General features: G+C 41.0%; 2 protein-coding genes across 2 annotated transcripts in view; one reads left to right on the top strand and one right to left on the bottom strand.

Annotated features, from left to right (window-relative positions):
• The window catches only part of LOC105451755, a 161,633-nt gene that overhangs the window by 44,912 nt on the left and 91,621 nt on the right, over window positions 1-25,100 (bottom strand). The window lies entirely within an intron of this gene.
• LOC105451735 lies at window positions 20,856-22,467 on the top strand. The gene is made up of 2 exons (XM_011692376.1): window positions 20,856-20,966; window positions 21,172-22,467. The coding sequence occupies exons 1-2, from the start codon at window positions 20,960-20,962 to the stop codon at window positions 21,885-21,887; spliced, it is 723 nt and encodes a 240-aa protein (XP_011690678.1). The 5' UTR covers window positions 20,856-20,959; the 3' UTR covers window positions 21,888-22,467.

Here is a 25,100-nt window from a genome sequence, read left to right as displayed (position 1 = left end):
GAGAGAGAGATAAAGAGATTCAATCCCCGCACTTGCCGACTAAGTTTCCTTTTACTGTCCTCAACCAATTCTACTCTTTCTCTCTCCCGCGTTCATTAAATTCACGCTGTATAATCCAAAACTCGTCGATCTCTTTTAACACTGAAGCCAATATGTTATCACGGATAACACTTATAATTTAAAAAACTAATGTTCATTTAAGAATGCTACTCTAATTATTTTACCAAACCTTAATTTTATTTTTTTTAGAGATTTAATTCTCTTTAAGAAAATTTCTTTAAAAAAAATACTCAATATATTCTAAGATACTTTACTAACGTTTTCAACAATTAATAAACAGATTAAAGTACTTTATCATTAAGAGTTAAAACTCAGTAATCATCATTCACAGAGATAAATAAATAAATATACATTATAACATTTCTCTATATTTTAAGCTGTTTCAATAATACAAATTACGAGAATGACACGAGATACCTGATGCAGCATAATACTGAGGGAGTAAAATCGAAAACAGGACAAACACACAAGATGGCGGCAATGAGTAGCGGATAAGAGGAGCGCACTAACACTGATATTAACTGTTCACTACCATGACACTATATTCCACAGACTAATCACTCGAACTGGTCGCAATAGATTTTTCCCTTACTTCTGATCCAATTATATCTATTGTCTATAATGTATGAGCAAACAGACTTCAGAGATATATTTTGTATCTATAATAGATTTGAAAATAACAGATTTCAAAGACAACATTTCAAGGACACCGACAATATTTTCGTGTGTCCTTTGATTTTGTGGAAAATGATTGAATGCGGAATGTTTCTCGTTCTCTTGTAAGATTTACTTGTAAGAGATAACGTTTTTATCGCGCATTTTGTTAAATAATGCAGCACGATAACAACGACGAGAAAATAGACGGTAGCGCTTGCCTTATTCGTTGAAATTTTACGAGCTCTGCTTCGGAACGCGAACCCGGCACTCAAGATACTCGCCATTGTTTCGAAGGAGTCCGGACCGCGAGCACTAAAACCAACCCCCTGGCCCCGACATCGGTGGAAGCGCCGGATGATGTACCGCGCCCCAACCCCTTAATTACTGCCGCGTGCAAATTGGAAGGAAAAATTAATCGCAGAAATGACTTAGAGCTGCCGGCACGGGGGAAAGATGAGGCGGTGGGAGATGCCCGAGAGGGGAGAGGAGTAGACGAGGAAGCGCGCCCCAGGGTCACACAAAGGGGATGAAAGGAAGTCCGGGGCAATTAGAATGATGCCCTTTGCACGGTCTTCCTCGCTCAGTCTCCCGTCCTCCCGTACCACCTTCCGTCTATGAGCGTTCTTCCTCCTCTTACCTCCCGCCCTCACAAAATACCGAGACCATCCCCCATTGCTAACGCCGATGAAACGATGTGGAAACATCAGGTGCGAGGTATTATAACGTAATAAATTATGTTACACCCAGCATGTGTGTCACTCTTTACACTGAATGAGAGGATTAAATGACAGATTCCAGTATAGTTTGCAGTCGATTGTTTAATAAAAATTTATTATAACAGTCTTTAAATTATAAAGGTTGAAGGTGAAAGATCCACAATGAATTGAATTCTAAAAGTTGACTTTAGAAGCGCAAGTTGTAAACATCATTTGATGAAACATTCAGTTTTTGTCGAAACAGTTTTTTTTTTATTCGTGTGGTTTCTATCATCGAAGATACTTTTCCATTACCATCCTCTTTTTCAATAAACCATATTTCGCGCACCCTTAAAAGTCTCCGTTGGAGTGTCGCTTCACGCTATGAGGGATGAAGGAACGAGACGTGGTCGCAACGGGCAGATATTTAATCTCGATTTCGGGGTCGACCGCCGCCGCCAATGACGGCGACGACATCACCCTCTGGCCGTAGAAGGCCGTTGTCATATCTCCGGGGGATGATTCGACGTGACAGCTCTCCCTCGAGGGTTGCCACGGTCGAGCATCACCAACGAATCGCCGCGTCCAACCCCCGCTATCGTAGAAAAGCCACACACATACACATATATAGCCGCGGGCGGCAATATACGTCGTGACGTCCGCGAATTCCACGCGTGCCACCCTCCCGCTCCTCGCGCGGCCACCCTCGAGCGAGGTTTAATGACGTATAAACTATGCGTCGGATTAGCAACGCGGTTACGTTCCGCAACCCCTGTAAGACGATCGCATAGGGCTACTTCTGTTCGATAACGTGAATAGAACTAATAATCTTCATTCATATTTTTATTCCTGTTAACTGTCTGCATACTGCAATATGATTTATGTAATAGAAATGATCTAAATTTCTTATGATTGTTTACATATTAGAATCTTCAAACATTCTTTTATTTATATATGAGTATATATGTGTTATATATATGTGTATGTGTGTGCGTGCGCGCGCGCGCGCGCGTGTGTGTGTGTGTGTATGTGTGTGTGTGCGGATTGCTCAATGGATCAACGAAATATAAGCTAATAAATATAGATTTTTGACATTGTCTAATATTTGCGCATAATTATCTTAATTTAATAAAACTTTAGATTTCTTCATGCTTTAAAAAATTATGAAAAAATATTACAAATGACTGAATAGTGTACATTGAATAGTTAGCTATTGCATGCAGAGCTTCATTTTATAAAGCCATGCCTGCAAATCAACGATTCTTAGATGGACAAGCTTACGAGATCCTTTGTGATGATTACGGCGAACAAAACAAATAATTAACACGGCGTAGAAACACGCTCGCGTAAGTGCGTGCGGGCTGGTGCAGAAATGCGGTAAAACGAGGTATGAGCGAAGGGAGAAGAGAGCAAGGCAGATAGAGAACGGAACGGGCACAAAGGGGCCCCGACAACAAAGTCAAGTGGGGCACAATGAGACGCGGTATGAGTACATCGAATGCCACGGTCGCCTCTCTCGTGCAGTCATGGTCCCATGACTCTCTACCGACCGTTCCACCGCTTGTGGCACTCTGTCTCATGGTGTGGTCATGGCGAGCCCACAAAAGCGTTCATTCAATAATCTGACCGTGTCACCTATGTATACAATTACCGGTGTACGAGCCGGGACCATAGAGGGAGAAATCAAGCCGCGGTCAGTTCACCATCGAAACGCCGAAGACAATGGACCGCCATAACGAGCAAATTCTGTCAGTGGACGAGAGATCTGGGGCGGCGACCGTTTAATTTTTGCTAAACAGAAATCTCCCACGGCAGAGAACCGTTTGCCAAAAATTTTACGAAATATACCTATATATGCCGTGTTTGTCAATCTAGCCGACATAGAGACATTCGTGATATATCATCAAATCTAAACGTATACGTGTCTTTATCGTACGTCAAGTGACGTATCAAATAAATACAGATTTTCATCTCGTTCGCCGAAGTCACGGCGCGTTTAAGAGCGAAGAGCGAGAAGAAACGAACCGAGTGACAACGCGACAACCCTCCCGTGGATATCCGCCGGTGATCCAAAACGCATATTCGCCGTTTCCGGACGCTACATCCCCTTCCTCCCGCGTTATTTCAAGCCGGTCGGCTTGATATAGCGTCCTGTCCCATACCCTTCCGCCACAACTGCCCTCCCTCCCCCTCCCAATCCCCTCCCCTCCCGCAACGTGTTCCAGTCATCCCTCATCACAACCCCGGCACCCTCTCTCTCTTTCTGCCCGTCTGCCTCCGCGTCTGTCCGTCTCTGTTCGCAGGGGTGCAATCAATAAGACATTCGTGACGCGACGGTTATGGCTGACGGGGACGTGAGCACGGGGGCCAACGGCCAGCCCCATGAATATCTTTCGATAGATTGCACATCATCCTCGTTGCGCCCCCGATGCGCGATGCGCCGATCCGGCGAGGGGTGATCCATCGGGGCAGGAGAGACACCACGAGGGTGGACGGCCGATGCGTAGCCACGCGTCCACTGCGGTTAACTTCCCGCCCTATCCCTTTCTCATAGAGCGGCACAGGGGGAGGACGGGAAAGTGAGGGGAGGAGGTAATCGGGGGTGCGAAAGACGCGAGAAATCATTGTTATAAATCGCATAAGATTACGGAGTAAACACGGAAAAATTTTAATAAGTCGATAGACGTCCGTCACGCGTTTGTATAACAAACCGATGCGCGGGATAACGAAAGTTACAATAAGATTAATCGCGATGAAAGCATTCTTTCTGTGTAACGCATTTCCATATTTCTCAGAGAAACAAGCGCTTAAGTATACTAGTTCAAGTATACTTTACTCTTGTACTTGCAATCGCGCCATACGAGGGACGAGGACAGATTTTCGTGTGAAACTTGTCCTGCTAATCGCCAGACAACGAGAGAAGAAGACACTCGGCGTCTCTCTATCTGTCGAGGCAGTTACGCTGCTTAAATTACCGGGGCTTCCCTACGAGTCTCTTTTTTCCTTTTCTCACCTCCGTCCATTTTGAAAGAGCGGACTCACCTCCCCCTCGTCCTGCTCACCTGACTGAAGTAGGTTCATCCTTCTTCTCGCCACGTCTGTCACACACCGCGGTCGTGGCGCGGAGTTTTCGGACTGATTAGCATTTTTTTCCTTCTTCACGCTTCCACCGTGACCCGATGACGCCCGTGGCCGGACAATGAGGCTACTTATTTATTTAAATACCGGGTATCCTGTCCTTTCACGCGAAGATTTATGCACGCCGTCGAGCTAATTGCCGGCCCATTATCCGGATAATGATATTCCGTCGCGTAACGACGACGCATCGTCGGCGTCCTGGTCCTCCCCCTCTCGCCTCCTCGCCTTCTTGCCCCATCCCCTTCTTCGTCTTCCTCTTCTTCATGCATTACCGCCATCCTCCGTGTCTTTTCCGCCGTCTTCGTCTTTCTCCTCCTCTCCGCCTACTCTTCTTCCATCGGGACCGACAAAAGACGCATCGTTGACGGAATATTCGATCGCGATAATAAGCGAGAACGAGAGATAGGAACTCCAACTTCGTGGTTGCTCGGAGGACGCTCGGAAATACTTATGCGCGGCCTCAACGGCGCGAATTGCGACGAACGCCAGTGACGAAAGACGCTAATTTGTCGTCTCTCCTTGGACGCATGTCGGTCACATATATTCATTAATGTCATACTACAACTGGTCGCAAAGTATATGAATCGTCACTCTTTCTTAAAAGCGTATTTATTTCTATATAATTTTTTAACGAAAATAAATAATTTTTATACATTTTTACGTAACTTTTCGTATTCCGCATTTTAATCGAGTAATCTTGGAACATAATGCTTGGATAGTTACTATTCACCGTGATAAGTAATTACATTTAATTTCAAACCTTTGATTTAAATTGCTGCATCGATATTACCATGTAATTTTGTGAATTTCGAATTTGGGAGAGTGCATTTAAATTGCCGGAGATGGTATTATTGGTCCGGCAGCAAAATCGACGGTTCTGGTCTCATCGAAATTCAAATTTAACGTCGGATTAATATTAAACCGTAGTTTTCGGTAGCAGTCACGAACTTTCTCGCGGAAAAACGTCGGGCTGGATAAGGCAACGATATGCGAGGCTGATTAGCATTTCGTATTAAAAAAAAAAGACCGCGGCAGGTCGAGTTTCCCCGTAACCATAAGAACGAAGTAAAAGGAGAATCCTATTTAAAAAGTTTGATTAAGAGAGCCGGCGCGCCATTATTCTCATGCTAATTATGCGCCCGGAGACGCACTGCAAAATATGTCAAAGTGAGAAAACGCTGTCGTGACTCCTCCGCATTGGACCGGAGCGTTCCATACCTCTCTCTCTCTCTCTCTCTCTCTCTCTCTCTCTCTCTCTCTCTCTCTCTCTCTCTCTCTTTCTCTCTCTCTCTCCCTCCAATGAAAATATATGCCTTGTTTTTTTTTGGTCCCTCTGAAACGCTATATTTTTATAACGTGCAGTATTTCTTAAATATACTGTGGTATTAAGAAAAGCAAAATTTTATGAAACAAAATTAGTTTTGACAAATTAAAATTGCATTAATAAAGAAAATTATCTATTGCTAATGATACCATCGTATGAGTACATGAATAACGTGATATAGTTACAATCTTTTTTAGTAACCCATCTACAAAATCATATGCGTCAGTTCTCGGCTAAAATCCACATTTCCTACGGTGATATCGTGCGTGATACGGAAATGGGGGCGCGCAGGTCCCCCACAGTTTCCTATTCTAGATTTTTAGGGAAGTAGAACCTTGAACATTCAGATGAACATACGAGTGCCTTTATCTAGAGCTTCTTTATATCCTTGCGCTGATAACACGTTAGATAAGAATCTACATTTTAGTTTTTTTTTTAATTTCGAGTTACATGAAATAAATGTGAATCGCATTCTATCTTAAAAATATTGATAAAAAAAAGAATCAAATAAAAATTCAAAGACCGTTTTGTTTGAATTTCGGATGAATACTGGTTTCCAGAGTCAGACAGACTCTGTCGCGACTATGAGTACAAATAACTTGGAACGAAATATCATACGGCAATGACGTTACAAATGACATCTGCTGGTCCTGAGATAAATCCGCGCAAAATCGAAACGATTCTCGTCTACATGTATCGTATGCATAAGTCACTTTCGTCCGCCTTTCCTCTCATTTAATATATCCTCGCAGAAGATATAAATCACGTGCCACACATACATCATCGTACCGCCACGCAGGAGGGTAGCGACATCGAGTAAAAAGTAACTGAGAACCCGGGCGAGCGACAAACCGACGATTTATCCAGTTATACAGGGGAGGGTTATCCATTTTTTTCCCCTCCATTTTGTACTTCTCGCTCATCATCTCTCATCCGTGTCGTAACTTTGTCGCCCGCGATTTGCCCCGTAAATTTATTATTTCTACTTAAAATATCATGGGAAAAAAATACAGGTACAAAAATACAGGTACTGTTTTGAATCTGTGAAACAAATTAAGAATACGCGATGGAGGTATAGCATTGTAACAAATTGTTGTGGCGGACAACTATTAAAGCTGGACGATCTGATAATAATGCACCTTGTATCAAGGATATTAAGTGCATTTAGAATTTCAGGAGAGCTTATACTGTCGCAGTAGTCTTTTTTAGATTCGCCACCGGGATTTAACCGGGACAATATTTAATTGATATATCATCGCAAAAATCGTATGATTGATAGAATAATTCGGAGGGAACACGCGAGTTTCGCCTTATTCGGTAACTCCCGTCATAGCGCCATTCGTTATCAACATTTCTGCTCTTTGTTGCCTATATTTACTTTTTATTCGCACCACTCTTCATCATCGGAGCTATTCCGAGGACAGTTCGACCTCTCGACACAAAATTCTATCTATTTAAACTAACGTGTCACATCCGATAAAGACTGTCAGGCGTTGGCGTCAATTATTTCATCGCAATGCGCACCGCTCCCGCGTGAGTTAGGCAAGCGTTACTTCATAAACAGGTAACGCGTTCGGCGGAATATTATTTCATCCATGCCTCACGAGAGCTCGTGCGACTGCGTGACCGTGGAAAATATGTATCGCATTTGTCTCGTAGCTTTAATTTTAACGGTCTTCTAGTCCCCTGCTGTTAAGACCATAAAACAACTACTGCAGTAAAGTATTGTGATAGATGTCGGATAAGAGCCTCCCCGTCAATCCTTTCCCATATTTCTCGAGAATTAAGAGAATGACTTGTGACGGACTGTCGGAAACTGAACAACAGCTAATCGTATCTCCCGTCGAGGACGTCCCCGGCATAAACACGACGGGGTCCTGCCATTACCGATGCCTGTTGCACGCCGCCGGTGCACCCTACGGACCCGTACGATCTCCAATTTCCCGAGGATCAAAAGTCAAGGCCGCCGATTCTCACGAACGAAGGATCGCGCGCCGTTCCCCTCGCTTTCTCCGTCAGAATCGGACGCGATAGCGCTTTATTGGAGCACTGTATACGGCCGACGCGACGTGGAGATTCTCACGCGGTTCGCTTCGCGATCCTGCCTGTTGGTTGGCTGCCGCAGCGAGGTCAGGATCGGGAAGGAGGCAGAGACGTAGAAAGCAAGAGCGAGGGAAGAGATTAATCGCTGACGAACGCATCTAACAATCCGGTAATCATGTATCATTGCGTAAATCTACTGGACTAACAATGTCGGATCCATGAACAAGACAATAAAGGGAAAACGAGGGGAAATAGCGGAGCGGGATGAGCGACACGAGCGGGAATGCGGGAAGATTGTTGTCGCGGAAACAAGAAGTCACCGCGCTTTTGCGCGCGGACACCCGGTATTACCGTTGATCGGGCTCCCTCATTACTGGTATGCGCTGCGTACGTATCCATTCGCCGCTCGTCCATTGTTCGCCGATCCGCCAGGAAGCATTGTGCCCCGCGGCGAAGGGGCGGGTAATAACGCGGCGCCTTGTTCGTCGATTAGGCGACACAATCGCCGCGCCGGGCTTTTCTTTAATTGGATTACGGTTCACGACGAGTGCGCCCGGTTGCCTCGCGCGCGATCGTTGAAAAATGACCGCGAGAAGAGACCCACAAATCCCCGTGAGAAGTCGCGGATACTCGGCGGACTAGACGTTTTGTCGGATTACACGCGAAGACGGCCGTAGCTTCACTTTCGATGGGACGAGGTTCTTTGAGGCGTTCACGCTGGATCTGTAGACCGTCTCGAAGAACTCGAGAGAGGGATGAAATCGACGAGGGTGAGACGGGGGTGAGCTATGGATCAGTGGGAAAGAAAAAGCTTTAAAAAAATATTAAGAATGTGAGATAATCGTGAAAATTTCGACTCATAACATTCAAATTAATATTTCGCCTTAAATGAGATTAAACACTGAAAAAAATATATGAATTTACAAGTGCATACTCGATCATTGAAATCATACTGTAATTTCATAAACGTCTGATCATGCCAATCTCTTAGCTCTTAAGAAAGACACACGGCCGACACGGGATATCAGGAAGACCGAAGTTCGAATGACAGAGGGCAGTTATCGTCGGAGTACGTTGTAGATGGTTATTCGTGAGCGTGGCTCGAATGAACGAGGTTGCGAGAGAGGAATGAATATAGAAAGCGGACTGTAGTAAGACAGAGAGGGAATCGCGGCTTGGGTACAGATAGAGGAAGAAATGGGTTAGAAGAAGAGGTATGAAGAAGGAAGCTGTTGAAGAGAATGCATGGAACGAAGATGGAAATGAATCCAAGAGGAAGAGGGACAGGGAAAATGAGAGGAAAAAGGAGAGAAACGGAAGAGAACAGGACAGAGAGAGAGAGAGAGAGAGAGAGAGAGAGAGAGAAGAGGGACGGTGACTTGGGCAGTGCGTATCGATCTGGCCGTGTTACGTGCGTGCCGGAGGTTGGGGTCCTAGCGTGGACCAATCGGAGGGCTACTCCTCTCTCTCTCCCTCTTTCTCTTGCCCGTTTCTCTCGCCTTCCTCCTCTATACCTCTCTCCTTATCCCTCTCGCTCATCTACATTGCCGCTTGTCCTCCCACTCGCTTCTTCCTACAGCTTCCTCGTTTCTATCTCGACACGCAGCAGGTACGCACGCACGCATGCACGCACGCACGCACGTACGCACACGCGCGCGCACGCACGCATATACATCGCTACCTTCCATATGTATATATCTGCCTGCCTGATTACGTCGGCTGATAACGCTATGCGGCCATTTCGGTACAATGAAATGGCGGATGACCGCGGGGGCCACATTGCCGATGTCGGAATCGGCCGATCGAATGATCACGCGTCGCGTATATACATATATATTCACGTCGGTAATTTAAAAAGCTCCCGGCGAATAATTCCGCGACACGCGATACCGGACGATTAATAGATTTTTTTGTTCTGCCATTTTCATTAAATGTTTTATTACGCACGGCTAAAGTTTCTGATAACATAATTATTCGCTCCTGAAGACCGTAAACTATTAGACTGAACATTCTATATAGTAAGAATTTAGATTAAAAATTAGAGTATTAGATTATAGACTTTAATACGTTATCATATATTGATATAAACGTCAAAGCGCATAGAAATCTCGTTATTACGCATTTAAAGCGACGTTTTAAATGTTTAAGTATAGTGACAGCAGTCAACAATAGGTATACAGATACAGAACAACAGTAGAAATAATTTCCTAAATTGTCTGTTGAAGTGAAAGTGCCTCCTTTCAAAATATCAGACAAACGACGACGGAGTATGTCACGTACTAACTCAGGCGTGCTTCATATATTTACTTGCTTGATTACACAGACCGATAGAACGAAGCAACGGCATCGGCACAATGAAATGGCGGACGGCCACGGTGATCGCCGAGACGTAAGCTACCGGATATCGCCGAGACAGCACGGTATCCGGATGCAAGGTCACTCGCTGAATCAATACGTTAATGTAATCCACGTGTCCGCGATACGGTACGGCCTACTTTATGCACAAGAAAGCGCTAAACAAACCAACGTGGTAAGTAATATGGCGACGAAGCGTATAATTTCCGGCAAGATCGATACGTTAACACGTTCCACGTGTAAGGTCTGCTTTATGCAGGAAAAGAAATTAAACTGCAACAGTCATTTCAAATAATGCTATTCAATCTATAAATAATTGTGATTCGCTAATAATCGTGAAATCTTCTTTATTCTAAAAAAATCAAAAATATTATAATTAATACTTGCGACTCAATTAGCACGCTTAAAAAATTATAACTAATTAAATATAATAACAAAATTTCAAGATACGTTGTGTCAATGGAAAAAAAAGTATCAGAATAAACTGTATGTTTTCGGTTCAGTGTCGATTCGGCAACTTAAATTATCGATCAAAACTATATCCAATTTAACTATGGCACAATCGACGAAATCTGATTGCAGTACATATGTTGGTTAACGGCTCGACCCGCAGCTAGTTCGAGGGGTATCTGGCCATTGTTTGATAAATACCTATCCCATAACTATGCGAGATACAAGCCGCCGCGCGACTGTTCATTGCAACGCCGATCGAGTCACTTTATTAACCCACGTGTGTTTCCACCCCGTGAAAAATCGCGCCGTTGTTCACGAGTCGCGAGTGCCGCGCCAATATTAATACGACACTAGCACGCGCGTGTTACTTTGCGCGGCCTAACAATGAATATTGTTTCGCGCGGAGATTTGTTTCCGGGACAATGCGATAGAAACCGCAAGAGTTCATGAATATTCTCACGGGAAGCGGATTCTTACGGGGAGGGGAAAAAAGAGAGGGAAAAGTTCGGGCGTAACGAGAGTTAGACTTTCAGAAAGTTCCGAAAGGGTCTGTGTGACGGGACTATCTCTCGGGCGAATCTTTTGACGGATGTATGACACGGACGGAAAATCAGGACAGAAAAATATGCTAAATATTATTAGCGATTTTTGAGTTTTTTTCCGCTACTCACTTATCAGATTTGTTCCGTGCAATTTAGTACATCATTGATCCTCCGTAATCGGTTGCTAATAAATCTTCGTCGCGGGTGACACTAAATGTCACGTCATCCGGAATGTCAGACACATCCAGAAAATATTTCATTAACCATTCTTTGTGTTACACATAACGATCCCATGTTTTAATTTACGTCATTCAAACGTTGCCGAGTACTGCTGATTGATCTATAAATTTATTCAACACTCAAATTTCGTCACCTCCCGACGCATCTTACGCATTAATCGCTTTTTCTTATTGTACATTCTCGACACGCTCCCTGTCTCATTCCACCGCTTCTCCGGAAAATAAGCTCCGATCGTGAAATCGGCACAGATTGCGGGAAAAATAAAGGAGATACTGGATAGTTCTACCGGGTGTCTCGTTGAATCTCGGATTGTTGGCGAGAATTCGATCGGCCGTGAAGTCCGGAAATGCGTATACCGGCGATTAACGAGGGAATTCGATGAAATCGTAAATTCGTTCGTTCGTGCCTCTCGTCCCCCTGGTCGCTGTACGCGCGAATAAATGGCCGACTGTATTTTCGCGCACGCACATCACACAATTATACGACGCCGTACGCCACACAATTATACATGCTGTACACAGACACGCCACATAACACGGATGCGGGAACGCTGAGAGAGAAAATATCTGGCATGGCGCGGCCAACACCACCCGGGAGCAGTAAAATTTGCTAAACGATGTAAATAATGGATGGGAACAGTTGGACAGTTTTCAGTTATTTTCCTCGCGCGGGCATAATTCAACCGAAATTTATTGCCGCTGCTCAATTACGCAAAATATTGTCAAAAAACGTGGTGACCGCGGCAACCCTCTCCATTGTGCCATTTCGTTAAAAGCGCCAAGCACTCACATCGTCAGCCATGGGCTTGTCGTTGAGAGTTTCGATAGTACTAGTATTCGCGCAGATGCGCTTAATTGCCGTTAATTATCGTCTGCAACAATGCGACCTCGCAGTGGTCGCGCTAAAGACGTAGTCAGACGTACATTAACTAGCAACATATGTTACGTTGTTACAAATAAATACTCACTAATTTGCCTTATTTTTTTTAACTTTGATAAAGAAAATAACATATATTTTTTAAAAATAAATGGAAAAGCGAAAGAGAAAGAGAAAATATTTTGGACGCCAGCTTGACAGATTTTCGCGCAAAATCATCAGGAGAATTCCGAAATTGAAGAGACGACGAGAAAAAACTGCCGACAAACAAATCCGTCCTGCATTTTTTATCACACAACTTGAACGTAAAATTCACGCTGCGCTGTAAAAACGTATAGCGCTCGAAAAAGAAAAAGAGAAAGAGAAAGAGAGAAAGAAATAGAGAGAGAGAGAGAGAGAGAGAGAAGCGAATTCCGCAAACTTGTTATATATTTTCAAGCTTCGTCGTTACATTGAATTTAAACGGATCCCGCAATTTTCACACACGCTCGACACACATTTCATTAAAAACCAACATCTCGCGGACCAACGTGTTTCTTTTTTTTTCTATTCCTTTTCTTTTTTCATTCAATTGTACTTTGAAATCTCGTCGAGCGTGAGTTTTACGTTGCTACACTTCCAGAGTAAACGCCGACCCTCGACCGGCCGGCTCTCTCTCTCTCTCTCCCTCTCTCTCTCTCTCTCTCTCTCTCTCTCGCGGCCGGCCATTTCGAGTTCGATCAGTCTTCCATCGCTAGGTACGCTTTCCGCCTTCACCTCCGCCATTGTTTCCCCGAAGTAGCAGTGGTCGAGAGGGTACGTTGTACGCGCGCGAGATACGAATCCTGAGTGGAAATCACGAAAGTCCCACTGTCGGCGCGCGGGTTTCAGCCCCTTCTAATCTGGTCGCCTAGGTTTCTCCATCGGGTTTCGACCGTCGAGAGGAGCAGAGGAGAAGACGGCGGCGAGAACTCACCCATCGGTGAGGGAGGGAAAGAGGGGAGAGGGGAGGGAGTGAGAGCCGGTTGCAACCCAAGGGTGCAAAGGAAGAACGAAGACGGAGAGAGAAAAGTCCCGCGCGAGGGCGGGACGAGATACGACGAGGGACACGAAGAGGCAGGATGGAGAAACGAAGGGTGGGTGGAGGATAGGAGGCGGTTTAAAGGGTAGCGAACGTCTCGACAAAAGCAACCCTCTTAAAGTTCGCCCTACGCTCTGCCTACCAATGCGACTTCGGATCTCGCGACTCCCGCGTGCCAGATTCGCTGAAAGGAGCGTCCCGAGATCGGGAAAAGAGAAAAGCCACAGAGCGAACGAAAACGAGAACGCTAACGCGCGTAACAAAATGACACGCTGATTAGGGTAAATGGCAAATCAAATACGTGTGCGTATATACGTTATACGTACGTATAACTAGAAACAATCATAAAAAATAAAGAGTGAGAGATAGTTGCCAAAAGTCAATTATTAATCACAGCGCGATCAATTGTCGCGAACAAATTTCGGGATAATTACTTGTTATACTGCGAAAAATATTCTTCAGTTCTTGTCTGGCACGGACTATTCCTGTTGGACAAATACTCCGCGTCACGGGAAACAGATCCTGGAAGAGTCGGGTCGTGAGTACGTCGGTCTACTCGTGGGATGCGCTGCGAGAGCAAACCCTAATCCAGCTTATCCAGAAAGTAATTTTGGGTTCTTTGAAGGTGGTTCTCTGCGCGGTCGGGCGCCCCGAAAGAAATCGTCAACCGCGGATGAGAAAAAGCGAGAGAGAGGGAGCGCGAAACTCGCGACTTCCGTCAAATACTCAGGAAGAAGAACCACGAAGAACGGAGACGCGAAACTTTTCCTTGCGGGATTCTGACTATCAGCGCGCAGATCGCTTGTTCCTCCCGATTTCGCTCGAGGAAATTAGCAAGGAAAAAAAGGAGAAAGAGAAAGAGAGAGAGAGAGAGAGAGAAAGAGAGAAAGTGGGAGATTTCCGACCGCGATAAAGTCTCGACAGAAGGAAAAATTAAGCGCCACGAGTGCTTAAATCCTTCTTTGATTTCCAGAGTTACACGGGTGTTCACGACTTATCGCGAAGCCGCAGATTTCTTCTTTAGCGAAAATGTGGTGATTCGTTATTCGAAACTCTTAGTTTCTAAGTGATGTCGGTTTAATTGATGAAACAGCATAATAATAAAATTGAAATATTTTTGAAATTCTTATTATCTCCAAAATTTTTAGCATTTTTATAACATATTTATCACTGTCATAATCCTTGTCAATTCTTATTATTAAATATCTCTTTATTAGTACTTCTCGTGTCGAAAAATATCCGTTAAGATAAACGCCACTTGACGTTAAAGGAAGATTAAAATTCTACTATCTGATTCTCTTAAAGCCTACGTATAAATTCCTCAAGTTTCAAGTTTATAAGACAAAAATTATCAATGTACCGTATATCATTGTATTAAAGTGTCTTTAAAACGAGGGTCATTCATCTTGACTTTCGACTCCTTCGATTATTCGTAACTGCTAAGTTGTAAAGTAATCGAGTATAAAATAACAAGTACGATATTGATTTTCCTATAGAATTTTTCTTCTTAATTTACATATTATGATAAATTATAATTATAATTATATCTTAAAAAATTATAATTATACCTTAATATTATAGAAACATCGATGTCTTTCAATATTTTATGGCAACATCACGGGTGCCACTTAAGACATAATTCGCATAATGTTCTTCGTAAGTCTAGACTATCCAATTTCGCGGGAAGTCTGCTGAAAAGATGAAATCCTAGAACCTCCTGTTCTGCGACGAGAGAAGGCAGAGCGCGGGACGAGGGATTTTATCGTACTTTAAGGAAGTGAGATCGGCAAACCAACGATGAGATACGCGAGGAATGCTTACCCTTCAATTGATTTATCGCGGTTATCGACCGGCAGATAAATATATCGCTAGTTTCGTAACAAAATTCGCATAGGTAAGATCGCACAGATGATGTCCAATCTTTAACTAATTTAATGAAATATGTAATACAATATACATTTCTGATGCATCTGCAGATGGAATACATATAACTGATTAATAATTTATAAAATACAAAGTAAAAAACATTTTTTATTTGTATTAGAAATAGTCCATTCAAGTCTTTGTTAAAATTTTGTGTGGTATTTTTAACATATTCAAGTGTTAATTTAACATAATGTGATTACGTTATTTAAATATTTTATGTTAAATTGATATTCAATATTCCTAATTGTGTCAAAATAACACAATAAAACAATTTATGAGTGAATAAATAACATAAAAATAAATGTGTTTTAAAATATAAACTAACAGAAATAAATAAAATACGTGTTAATCTTACATATCATAAATGTTATGTGTTGTAATTTTACTGAAAAAATATACTTCCACAGGTTGCTTGCAAATTGTGTCAATGTTACATTTTTGTATCAATTTTTTTTATATAATATTTGCATTACTTTCTAACATATTCAACTTACGTTAAATTAATACAAAAATTTAAATAGATCGTTTGGGACACATAAAATACGTTATATTTAACACAAATTTTCCAAATGTGTATTTAAAATTAATATAAAATTATAAAATATTAAATAAAAAATACTTAAAGTTTACATAAAATATTAATTACAAGAACGTTAATCTTTTGAAACTTTCATTTAAACTGTTATTCTGTGAAATTATCTGCATCCTCTCAGAATAGAATCAAAATAGAATAGAATTATTAGAGTATCAAAACTAATCTTATCAGAACTCAATTCAACAAGAAAGATAACTTTCGTAATCTTTACGAACTTCGTACGAGTAAATCTGATACAATCGACACAATATATAGATTTTAGTTTCTATCTTTTTTTTATCTCTGAGTCACATTAAATTAATGCTTATTTAACTCTACTCCAGGTTTTTTGATAATCAAATAATTCACATTTCTTGCTCGAATGATAGAAATTATTCGTCTTTCGAGACTATAAATTAGTTTAATTACAACTAAATCCCATTCATTTCAATTAGAATAACAAAATAAAGTTACATGCATTGTGAGAAGAAAACCAAAAGTTGATTATTCCTTTTTGCAATGAATACTATTTTCTTCTGCAGATTTTTCTTTGATACCTGAATTGTCCTGAATTGTACCTGAATAATTGATCATTACGAATTGATCAAATAATTTCATTTTACGTAAATTGTTTACAATTCATATTTTAGAACATGTCTACTTCAAATTGTTCACAATTTATCTTAATCTGTATCTCATATATTTTTTATTAGAAACATTTAAAAAAATTATATAACCGATAGCGGCGACATATTATCAATAATGAATATCTGGAATCAAAATGGCAAATTATCATCGATCAATGAATCGGGACGGGGAAATGAGTAAAAGATGAACAGAAGGGCGAGACGTGAGCTACGCGATCGACATTGGCGAGTATGGAATAGAGAAGGGGAAACGCGAGAGGGAGATTGCATTCTGCACCGGGACATTTCGAGAGTACTCGATGCATTGTCATTCGAGGCCTACCCTTGGTCCACCATCTAGGCGATTCGAAACAACCTCCTCGCCGCGATACGTGTGTCGTTACGCCAACTGCACGTCACAGGCGTTCATGTCGATGTAATAAACACGATTCAACTCGCACACGTAGGTACGCCTGCAGTTCTCTCATCTGATTAACGAACAATTGAAATAATCACGGATCTTCAATTTCAAGAATTTCAACGCTGTGCAGCGGTAGCGCAGTCTACATTATTTCGCGAGTTATCGAAATGATTCCGAAATCTGAAACTTGCCGCTTTCGCGCTACACTTTCGATCGGAAAGAGCTGCCGGATTTGTCAGAATGGAATGCAAGTCCCGGAAGTCGAGTCTCGGAATCCGGTCGCAGTGTCTCCGCGTCGTGCACCGGATCACCCGGTAGAACTCTATAGGCACGCGTAGGCTATTACCTAACTCTCGCGTTATAGTCGCGTACACAGAAGGCATCGGGATAGCCGGCCGATGGAGCCGCGTATATACTCGGGGTCCGCAGTTACGTATCTGGAAGCCCACCGCCGCGCCGCGCCGGTTGGTCCGGGACGGGTAGGTAGGCACCGTATTATATACGTAGTGAGGGCTGGAGGGTCCTCACCGCCGCAACATTACGCTGATTGCCTGAATTATCCGCAACCAGCCTGCCTGTGCTCTCTACTATGTACCTGTATATAGCCGCGCGGCTCGGTACATATGTGCCTTTCGCGTTGTATGTATCATCTGGATATATAAATATATGTATATATACATATATGTGTGTATTATATAATATATATATGTATATATATATACACGTTTCTATGTATGTAGAAGCGCATACACGCGCAATCTATTCCTCTACCGGCTCCCCCCCTTCCCCGAGGCGCTCTAGCTGTATACTCGCGTATTCGCAAGCTACGCGCGTGAACTCACGTGCTTTGGTATGTACGGCTCATATGAATCGTGTGTATATGTACAAACATAATATTATAAACTATTATAACTATAATGTATATATATTATGTATAAATTATATAAATTATATAAATTTGATACGTATATATATATATATATATATATATATATATATATGTATGCAGTATGTATGTATATAACATAAATATGACGGAGCACATATACAGGTATAGATAAGTACGAATCTCTATGAATACGCGTGTATATGTATCGTCACGTTCGAAGGATGGTTCACGGGAGGAAAATTGAAAACCGAGCTACGCGCGAGCGCAGAAGACGATAGCGCGATATATTCATGAAGGTGGAATAATGAATCGAGACGAGGTATACGCACATATCCCGCATCCCCGATGCTGATGCGGCGCGGCATGCGCGTTATCTGCCGTACCGGCAAACCGAATCGATCGCTTTATTTTTCAGCATGTGCGACGTGCCAAGAAATTTCAGTTGTTGATACTACCGAAGAAGTCGAATTTTAAAATTTTGAATAAGTTTAGGTATTAACTTTACAAGGATGTTTTATCTCCTGTTACCATCACCATGATTTTTTTAAATTGAATAGGTACAATAAAACCATTTGTTTTTCTTCTTCATACAATTTAAGTCGCTATTAATCAATTAACGAAAAAAAAACTTTGAATTGCGCTATCGATTTAAGGTGGATGTTAATGCAGAATACATAAATTATCGCGAGTAAAGAATAGCGGAAGGTGGATAGAGATGACTCCATGCAGCGGCAGCCCTATAGCCATGAATTCGTTTCGACCGTAGCGCGAACTTGCAACAGAATGACGAAGGGGATGAAAGGGCAAGGAAGGGTTAAGGACGTATCATACCGTTTGATTAATGTACTTCACCCGTACATATCCGCCTACCTCTGGACGATCCTACCTACACGCGGATAGCTCGGACACGCGCGTCATTTGTTAGTTACGCTATGGGAATATATACATGGCAGCAATAAAACGTTATAGAGAATATAGCGATACAGTATAGGTACGCGAGAATCGACAATGGCGAACAAGATAAAAATTTAGTAGAATTGCGATCTTTCTCTTGCAATAAAATAATAATTGCACAATTTTTGTCTCCAAAAAATCATGATATTATCAAAATCTGGATTATAATTGAATATTATATATCCAAATGTAGAAATTAGATAAGTTTAATTTTTTTAAACGTGTATGAAATAATAGAAACGTCTGAATAGCCCTTATGACCTAATGAAGAAACCAAATACGAATAATACGTACATAATCTGGTAACATATACGTAATATAATCTGAATAATACGTACGACAAAAGACATACTTTATGATCTTATTTTTTAAAGTACAGATTTAAACGAATCTCTTTCTGAGAACATTTTTGTCATATTAATGGTTCAAACAGAGTTTCAATTGATTTTTGCTCGCAATTAATTTGATAAATTAAAAGTTCACATTTTTTACGCATGATATCTTATATTTCGTCATATGCTTTTCGTCATATATAAGAAATACGTCCATATCTGAAAAAAATCTAGATAAGAAATATGTCTTCTCAGACTTTTGTCGATTATTATACACGGCCGTCACAATCAAATTTATTCAATGTAAGTTTTATCAGACAAGGACTGGACCTTACACCAAGGCGAATATAGATTACGAGATATAAATGATTCGATACGTATGTCAGCGGTAATTTCGATAAGCAAGTTGAATAAAAGAGCTCTTATTCATTATTTCGTGACTAAATACACATGTAACGCTTTCGTCAAGTATTATGATAAAATCATTTGTATGTTCGATACTCTTACCACGAGATAGACAGAGACAGACAGAGAGAAAGAGAGAGAGAGAGAGAGAGAGAATCACTTGCAGAGACCACATATACATTTTACTTCTATAGTCAGGAGCAATTAACTTTAAATGTTCAAAGTATAATCCATATCGCTATCATTAATTTATCACTTGAAGATTGCACATATGCACGTAAAAAAATTTTATAATGCAGAACTTCGATATGAAAAATAATCAATACGTAAGAAAGACCGCAAAAATATTGATCAACTATCTTGATTGTCAAATTCGCTCAAACGCGATTCGTCTTAAGATACTCATCCCTTCATTTAAAAAAAAATTTTTTTTTTTTCATTTTCATTGATATCGCATGTAACAGTGCATGCAATGTGTTTTAATAACGTTGAGATAAAAAAATCAAATAAAATATTTCCATGCAAAACTTCAAAGTTTCAATCAATAATAAAAAATTATATCAAAATTGAAAATTTATGTACGTAAATCGCAATATAATCTAATTAGATTAAAATGTAATATCATAAAAGAAACTTATTTGCATTTTCTTGCTTAATACTATTATTATTATATAATTATGGATAGAAACATTTTTTACTGCACTTCCACAAACTTCAAATGCATATTTTTACTCGGAAAAATGTCTTGTACATATATTTGTAGTATCTTTCTTAAATATAAAATTTCTGTTGTATATAGACGAAAAATATTTAAAAATTATATAATTTCGTCATTATAGCAACTTTAGACCAGCGGTCAGCGATTCTAGCGTCAACTTTGGAAGCTTTAATAATGATAAAACGTTTTACGAGTTCCAATTGCTATCTAAGCAAAAATCATACTCAAGGTTACCTTATTAACTTACATCTTTTATCAATAATAAATATATGTCATGCTTGATTAAAATCAAATCAAACGATAAGGAATGTGTGATACAAAATTTAATTTTTTAATTCAAGTCTTTTACGCCATAGTTCATGAACTATTAATTCGTGATCGGTGTTATAGTTGCATAAAGATTGTTCATTATTCGTAGCCGGAAGCAAATGCACAACAATTGGCTCTGGCAAAACAATTCTTCGAAATAATGTGACTAATAATCTTTCTTTTCGTCGAGGAAATTATATCTGCAATAGATATGATCTGTCCTTGTGTTTCGCGATAACGTAATGCATATTTATAAAAGCCGATCCGCCTAAATTTGGCCAGTCACATATTTAACGAATCGGAGAGGTGTTAACAGGACGGACGATACGTTTCTTAAGTTCGGGTTAAGCAGTGGATAGGCGATGAAGGGTAAGTGTAGAAAAATATTTAAAATTTCTATAATAAAATTATCGATTAAAATAAAATAATCGATACATATTTAGATGCTATGTGTGCTAAAAATTTTTAACAATTAAAATTTATATAAATGCTTGACATTTGGTTGTAACAAAAATCGATCACGATTCAAACATATCGTGATTAACATAACGGTGTGATTTTTTGTTCGGCACAGGAATGTACGTAATCGCCATCGCCTTTCTGGCAACTTGGGCCGTAAGCGCCGCGAACTCCGATCAGGATCAAGCTGTTTCGAAGGAAAATTACTACCCGGGCCCCACTCCCACAAAATGTCCATATCCCGAGCCATGGGAGAACATCACAACCAATCTCCCGCATGAAGACCAATGCACGAAATTTTACAAGTGCCATGTAGGTCAAGGTGTCGCGCAAGATTGTCCCTTAATGATCAAAGGAGATCCTGTGACGAGGCTGCATTATAATAGAGAACTGCAAGTTTGTGACTGGCCATGGCAGGCCGGTTGCTCCGAATGCCCCCTGAAGAATTCAGACGGATCATATCCGCCGCCGACTAAAATAAATGTACCCGGATCCTGCAATCAGTACTACGAGTGCATAAACGGTCAAAAATACTTGCGTTATTGTCAACCGTCTCATTGGTGTTTTAGTCGCACATGTCAAGCTTGCGTTGAGGACAAGAGAGGTGGAAATTGCGGACCACGTAGAGAAGATGAATATCGATGCAAATCAAATTTAGACAACGGCAAGACAAGAATCCATCCTTGTGGCTGCATTGAATATTATAGATGCGAATATCCTGACGAGATAGAATACAAGTGCGAAGGTGGTCAACATTATAGCCCCACAGAGGCAAGATGCACGTCACCGGACCGAGCTAATAATCCTAATCCTGGCTGCCGACCACGCTAAGAGAAAAACAATGATTGCAACTATCATAATTTGATTATAATATATAGTCATTTTTTATGCCAACTATATATTTGTTTGATAGAACTATAAATATAATTATTATTACTATTATAGCAGTAATAATTATAGAAGCTCCAAATCATAATTATTTTACCACGCAACTATAGTCACAAATACTAAATATCTTTTCTCTCAGTGCAAAAAAAGCAACAAAAAGAACCTCGCAAACTATTTGAAGCTTATTCTCAAGAATGGTCAACAAGTGCGATTGCGGATTATTTTACAGATGCAAATATAAAAAAGACCTATTGTCTTTTCTTCGGAAATTCCTCTTCGATAAGGATAAAGATACAACTCTTCCCTACACTTACCTCTTCTTCGAAAAAAATTCGCAAATACTCAAATGTAAAAATTATGAAGATATTTGTTATAGATAATCATCCATTCCGAAAGATAATAAGCTAAAAATAATGACGAGTATGAAGAGAAAATTGCTTTGCTAAAATTAATATTATATTTTATTTGTACTAGTAAATTAGTTTCCTATGATATTTAAGATGAATAAATCTGATAATATGTATGATTATGTTTCTTTGGAACTTCCCAGTCAATGTGATCCTCCTATAAATCATCCTCACGTACATACCTACACACACACGCACACACACACACACATCGCTGTTATGCCACTTCCAATTTAGATAAAAAAAAAAACTCATGATAAAAATAATCTTATTTGATAATCTGTAGCAAAATAAGTCAAAAGATGTTAATTATCGTTCGCATATAATCATAATGTAAATATAGATAAATATTGAGGGATATAATCATATAATCATAATGTAAATATAGATAAATATATAGATAAATATTGTCACGTTATCAGCGGAAATTGTAAAAAATATATCAAAATTATCAATCAAAATTCCTTTCTCTAATCTCTATAGATTCGCATATCGCGAATCTTCCAGTCTTCAAACGCATACTCATAAACAACATTTCACAATGCGTGCATATTTGCATAAAATCGTAAAAGACGAAAATTAAAGAGACTTCTAAAAAGCAAAAGAACACTGGCGGCATTTCGATTCCGGTGACACAGTGACACGGAGCCTATCAGCCGAAACCCTCCATTCGGCGGTCGTTCCTGATAAATAGAACGGTACCGGGAACAGTGTCGCGAGTCCCAACAATGGACCGCCGGAAGACCGGGGCAGCTTTAATTTCCCCCCGTAGTTCCTGGCAATTACCGCGCGGCGCGACCCGATAGCCATCTCTATCTCCGACCACAATGCCGCCAGTTCCGACGCACCCCGTTCCTTGCCACCTTGCCAGCGATTTACTTCCCTCTTCGTCCATGGAACGTCGTCGACCTTCGACGATTTTTCTTTTCCCGACGTGATACACGAGCTGTCTGACGTCCCTACAACCAAATTGGACGAACTCGCAGATTATTGATGAGAAGAATCTAGACATATCATCCAAAAATATCTTCCTAAAATCGAGAAAGAATATTCTATAATTTTATGATATTCTTGTCAGTCATCGATATGACTGTGAAGATGCTCCTTATTGAATAATTCTATCATTTTAAATTAGAAGATTCTTAGCGATCTATCGTGCTATTATTATAAAAATATTCATTGAAAATTGCTGGCTCAGATTAAGCTACAAATACTGTACTGATACTAATACAGATTAAGAGAATTGATTCGTATAAATAACAGCGGTGAATCTAGAGTAGTATTGAAATTAAAATTTGTAAGTTATTTTCTTGGGTGTCAAAAGTTTTGCACTAAAATTTTTTTTCTCACTCGTATGAAATACGTCTGATATAGCACTCATGAATATTGCGCGATTAGTTTCTTCCAAAGCCCGTAACTTATTTACGCAAGAGAAATGTGGGGAGGAGTGAGTGCACGTGCGAAGCGGTGCGCCCGAAAGTCGGGTCGGGGTGTTTAACAACTCGCGGCCAAACTCCTTCGAGGAGCTCGTAAATGGTGCGGGACGATTGGAGCGCGACTGCTTAAGTTCGGTCACCGGGGAAAGAAGAAGAAGGAAAGGGTGCGCGACAGCGGGTAAATCCCCTCTCCTCTCTCTCTCTCCCCTCTCTCATGGCAACATTATCGTGTTTTAATTTAACTTGCAGCTGCACTTTAATTAGACTTTGGCTGAATGAGGAGACGACGCTCAACGGGCAAAGCGAATAAGTACTGGCAAGTAAACGGGAGGCGAAGCGAACGAACTCTATTCCTCATCCATTTCCCTGTCCCTTGGCGACCTCCTCTGCCTCCCCTCCTCCTCTCCCTCCCTCCAGTACCTCCTCCATCTCCATCTATCTACGGTTAGACAGAAAATTCGAGTGATAAGGAAAGAGCGCAGCGGAAAAGGAAGGTAATTGGCCAATGCCGACAATACGGCCGGCAACGTCGCTTCTACTTAATTTTTCTTCTCTCTGCGACTTTACTTTGTAATAAGAAAGGTATTCCTTGAGAGGTGCACATCTTCGACGAAATTATACTAGTTTCTCGTATAATTACGAGAAACTAGTATAATTTCTGAAAATATTTGAGAATTATCGCGTTTTCTTCTAATTTTATATTTTCTCCGAGAAATATTCATGGTATATTTTTTCTCTATCACTCCGAATTTATTAACATAATCATTTGCAATTAAAAATATCTCGTTAATTAATCAAATTAATTAGTAAATTATAGATTATATATATAATTTCTTGAACACCTTTTCACTGCGTAAACTACTATCATCGCATTTTGCCGAATTTCAGGATTCATTACCAGATCTCCCGCTTCGAATACCTCAAAAAACGCGCTTCCGACGCAGGGGCGTTTCCGCTCGCAGCCATTCAACTGTCGATATTACTCCGCTCGCTCGCACGAGCGCGAGACGCCAGCTGCTTTCCGCAGCCGTAACATTCTTCGCGGAGCTTGCAACGCGAAACGCAATAAATCTCCCGACTCTTCCTCTCGTAACGTTTCCCGTTGCTCGAAATAATGACATAGCGAAGCCATGGCTCGTGTAAGTCGGTTTTCAATGGCGCCCCCTCATCTCGCGCGCGCCGGTGTCTCTTCGCGCTTAATGAACGCCGAAACTGTCGCGAAGCCTCGCCCATACCTTAGCGGCGCCTTTTCCACCCCCCCTAGACTTGTCGACACGAGCTTCGCCAACAATCTTGACAATGGCGGGTTTTCG

This window comes from Wasmannia auropunctata, unplaced genomic scaffold, assembly GCF_000956235.1.
Source record: "Wasmannia auropunctata unplaced genomic scaffold, wasmannia.A_1.0 LD336046.1, whole genome shotgun sequence".
NCBI lineage: Eukaryota > Metazoa > Arthropoda > Insecta > Hymenoptera > Formicidae > Wasmannia > Wasmannia auropunctata.
The sequence above is the reverse complement of the archived record's forward strand: the minus strand, read 5'-3'. Positions and strand labels throughout refer to the sequence as shown.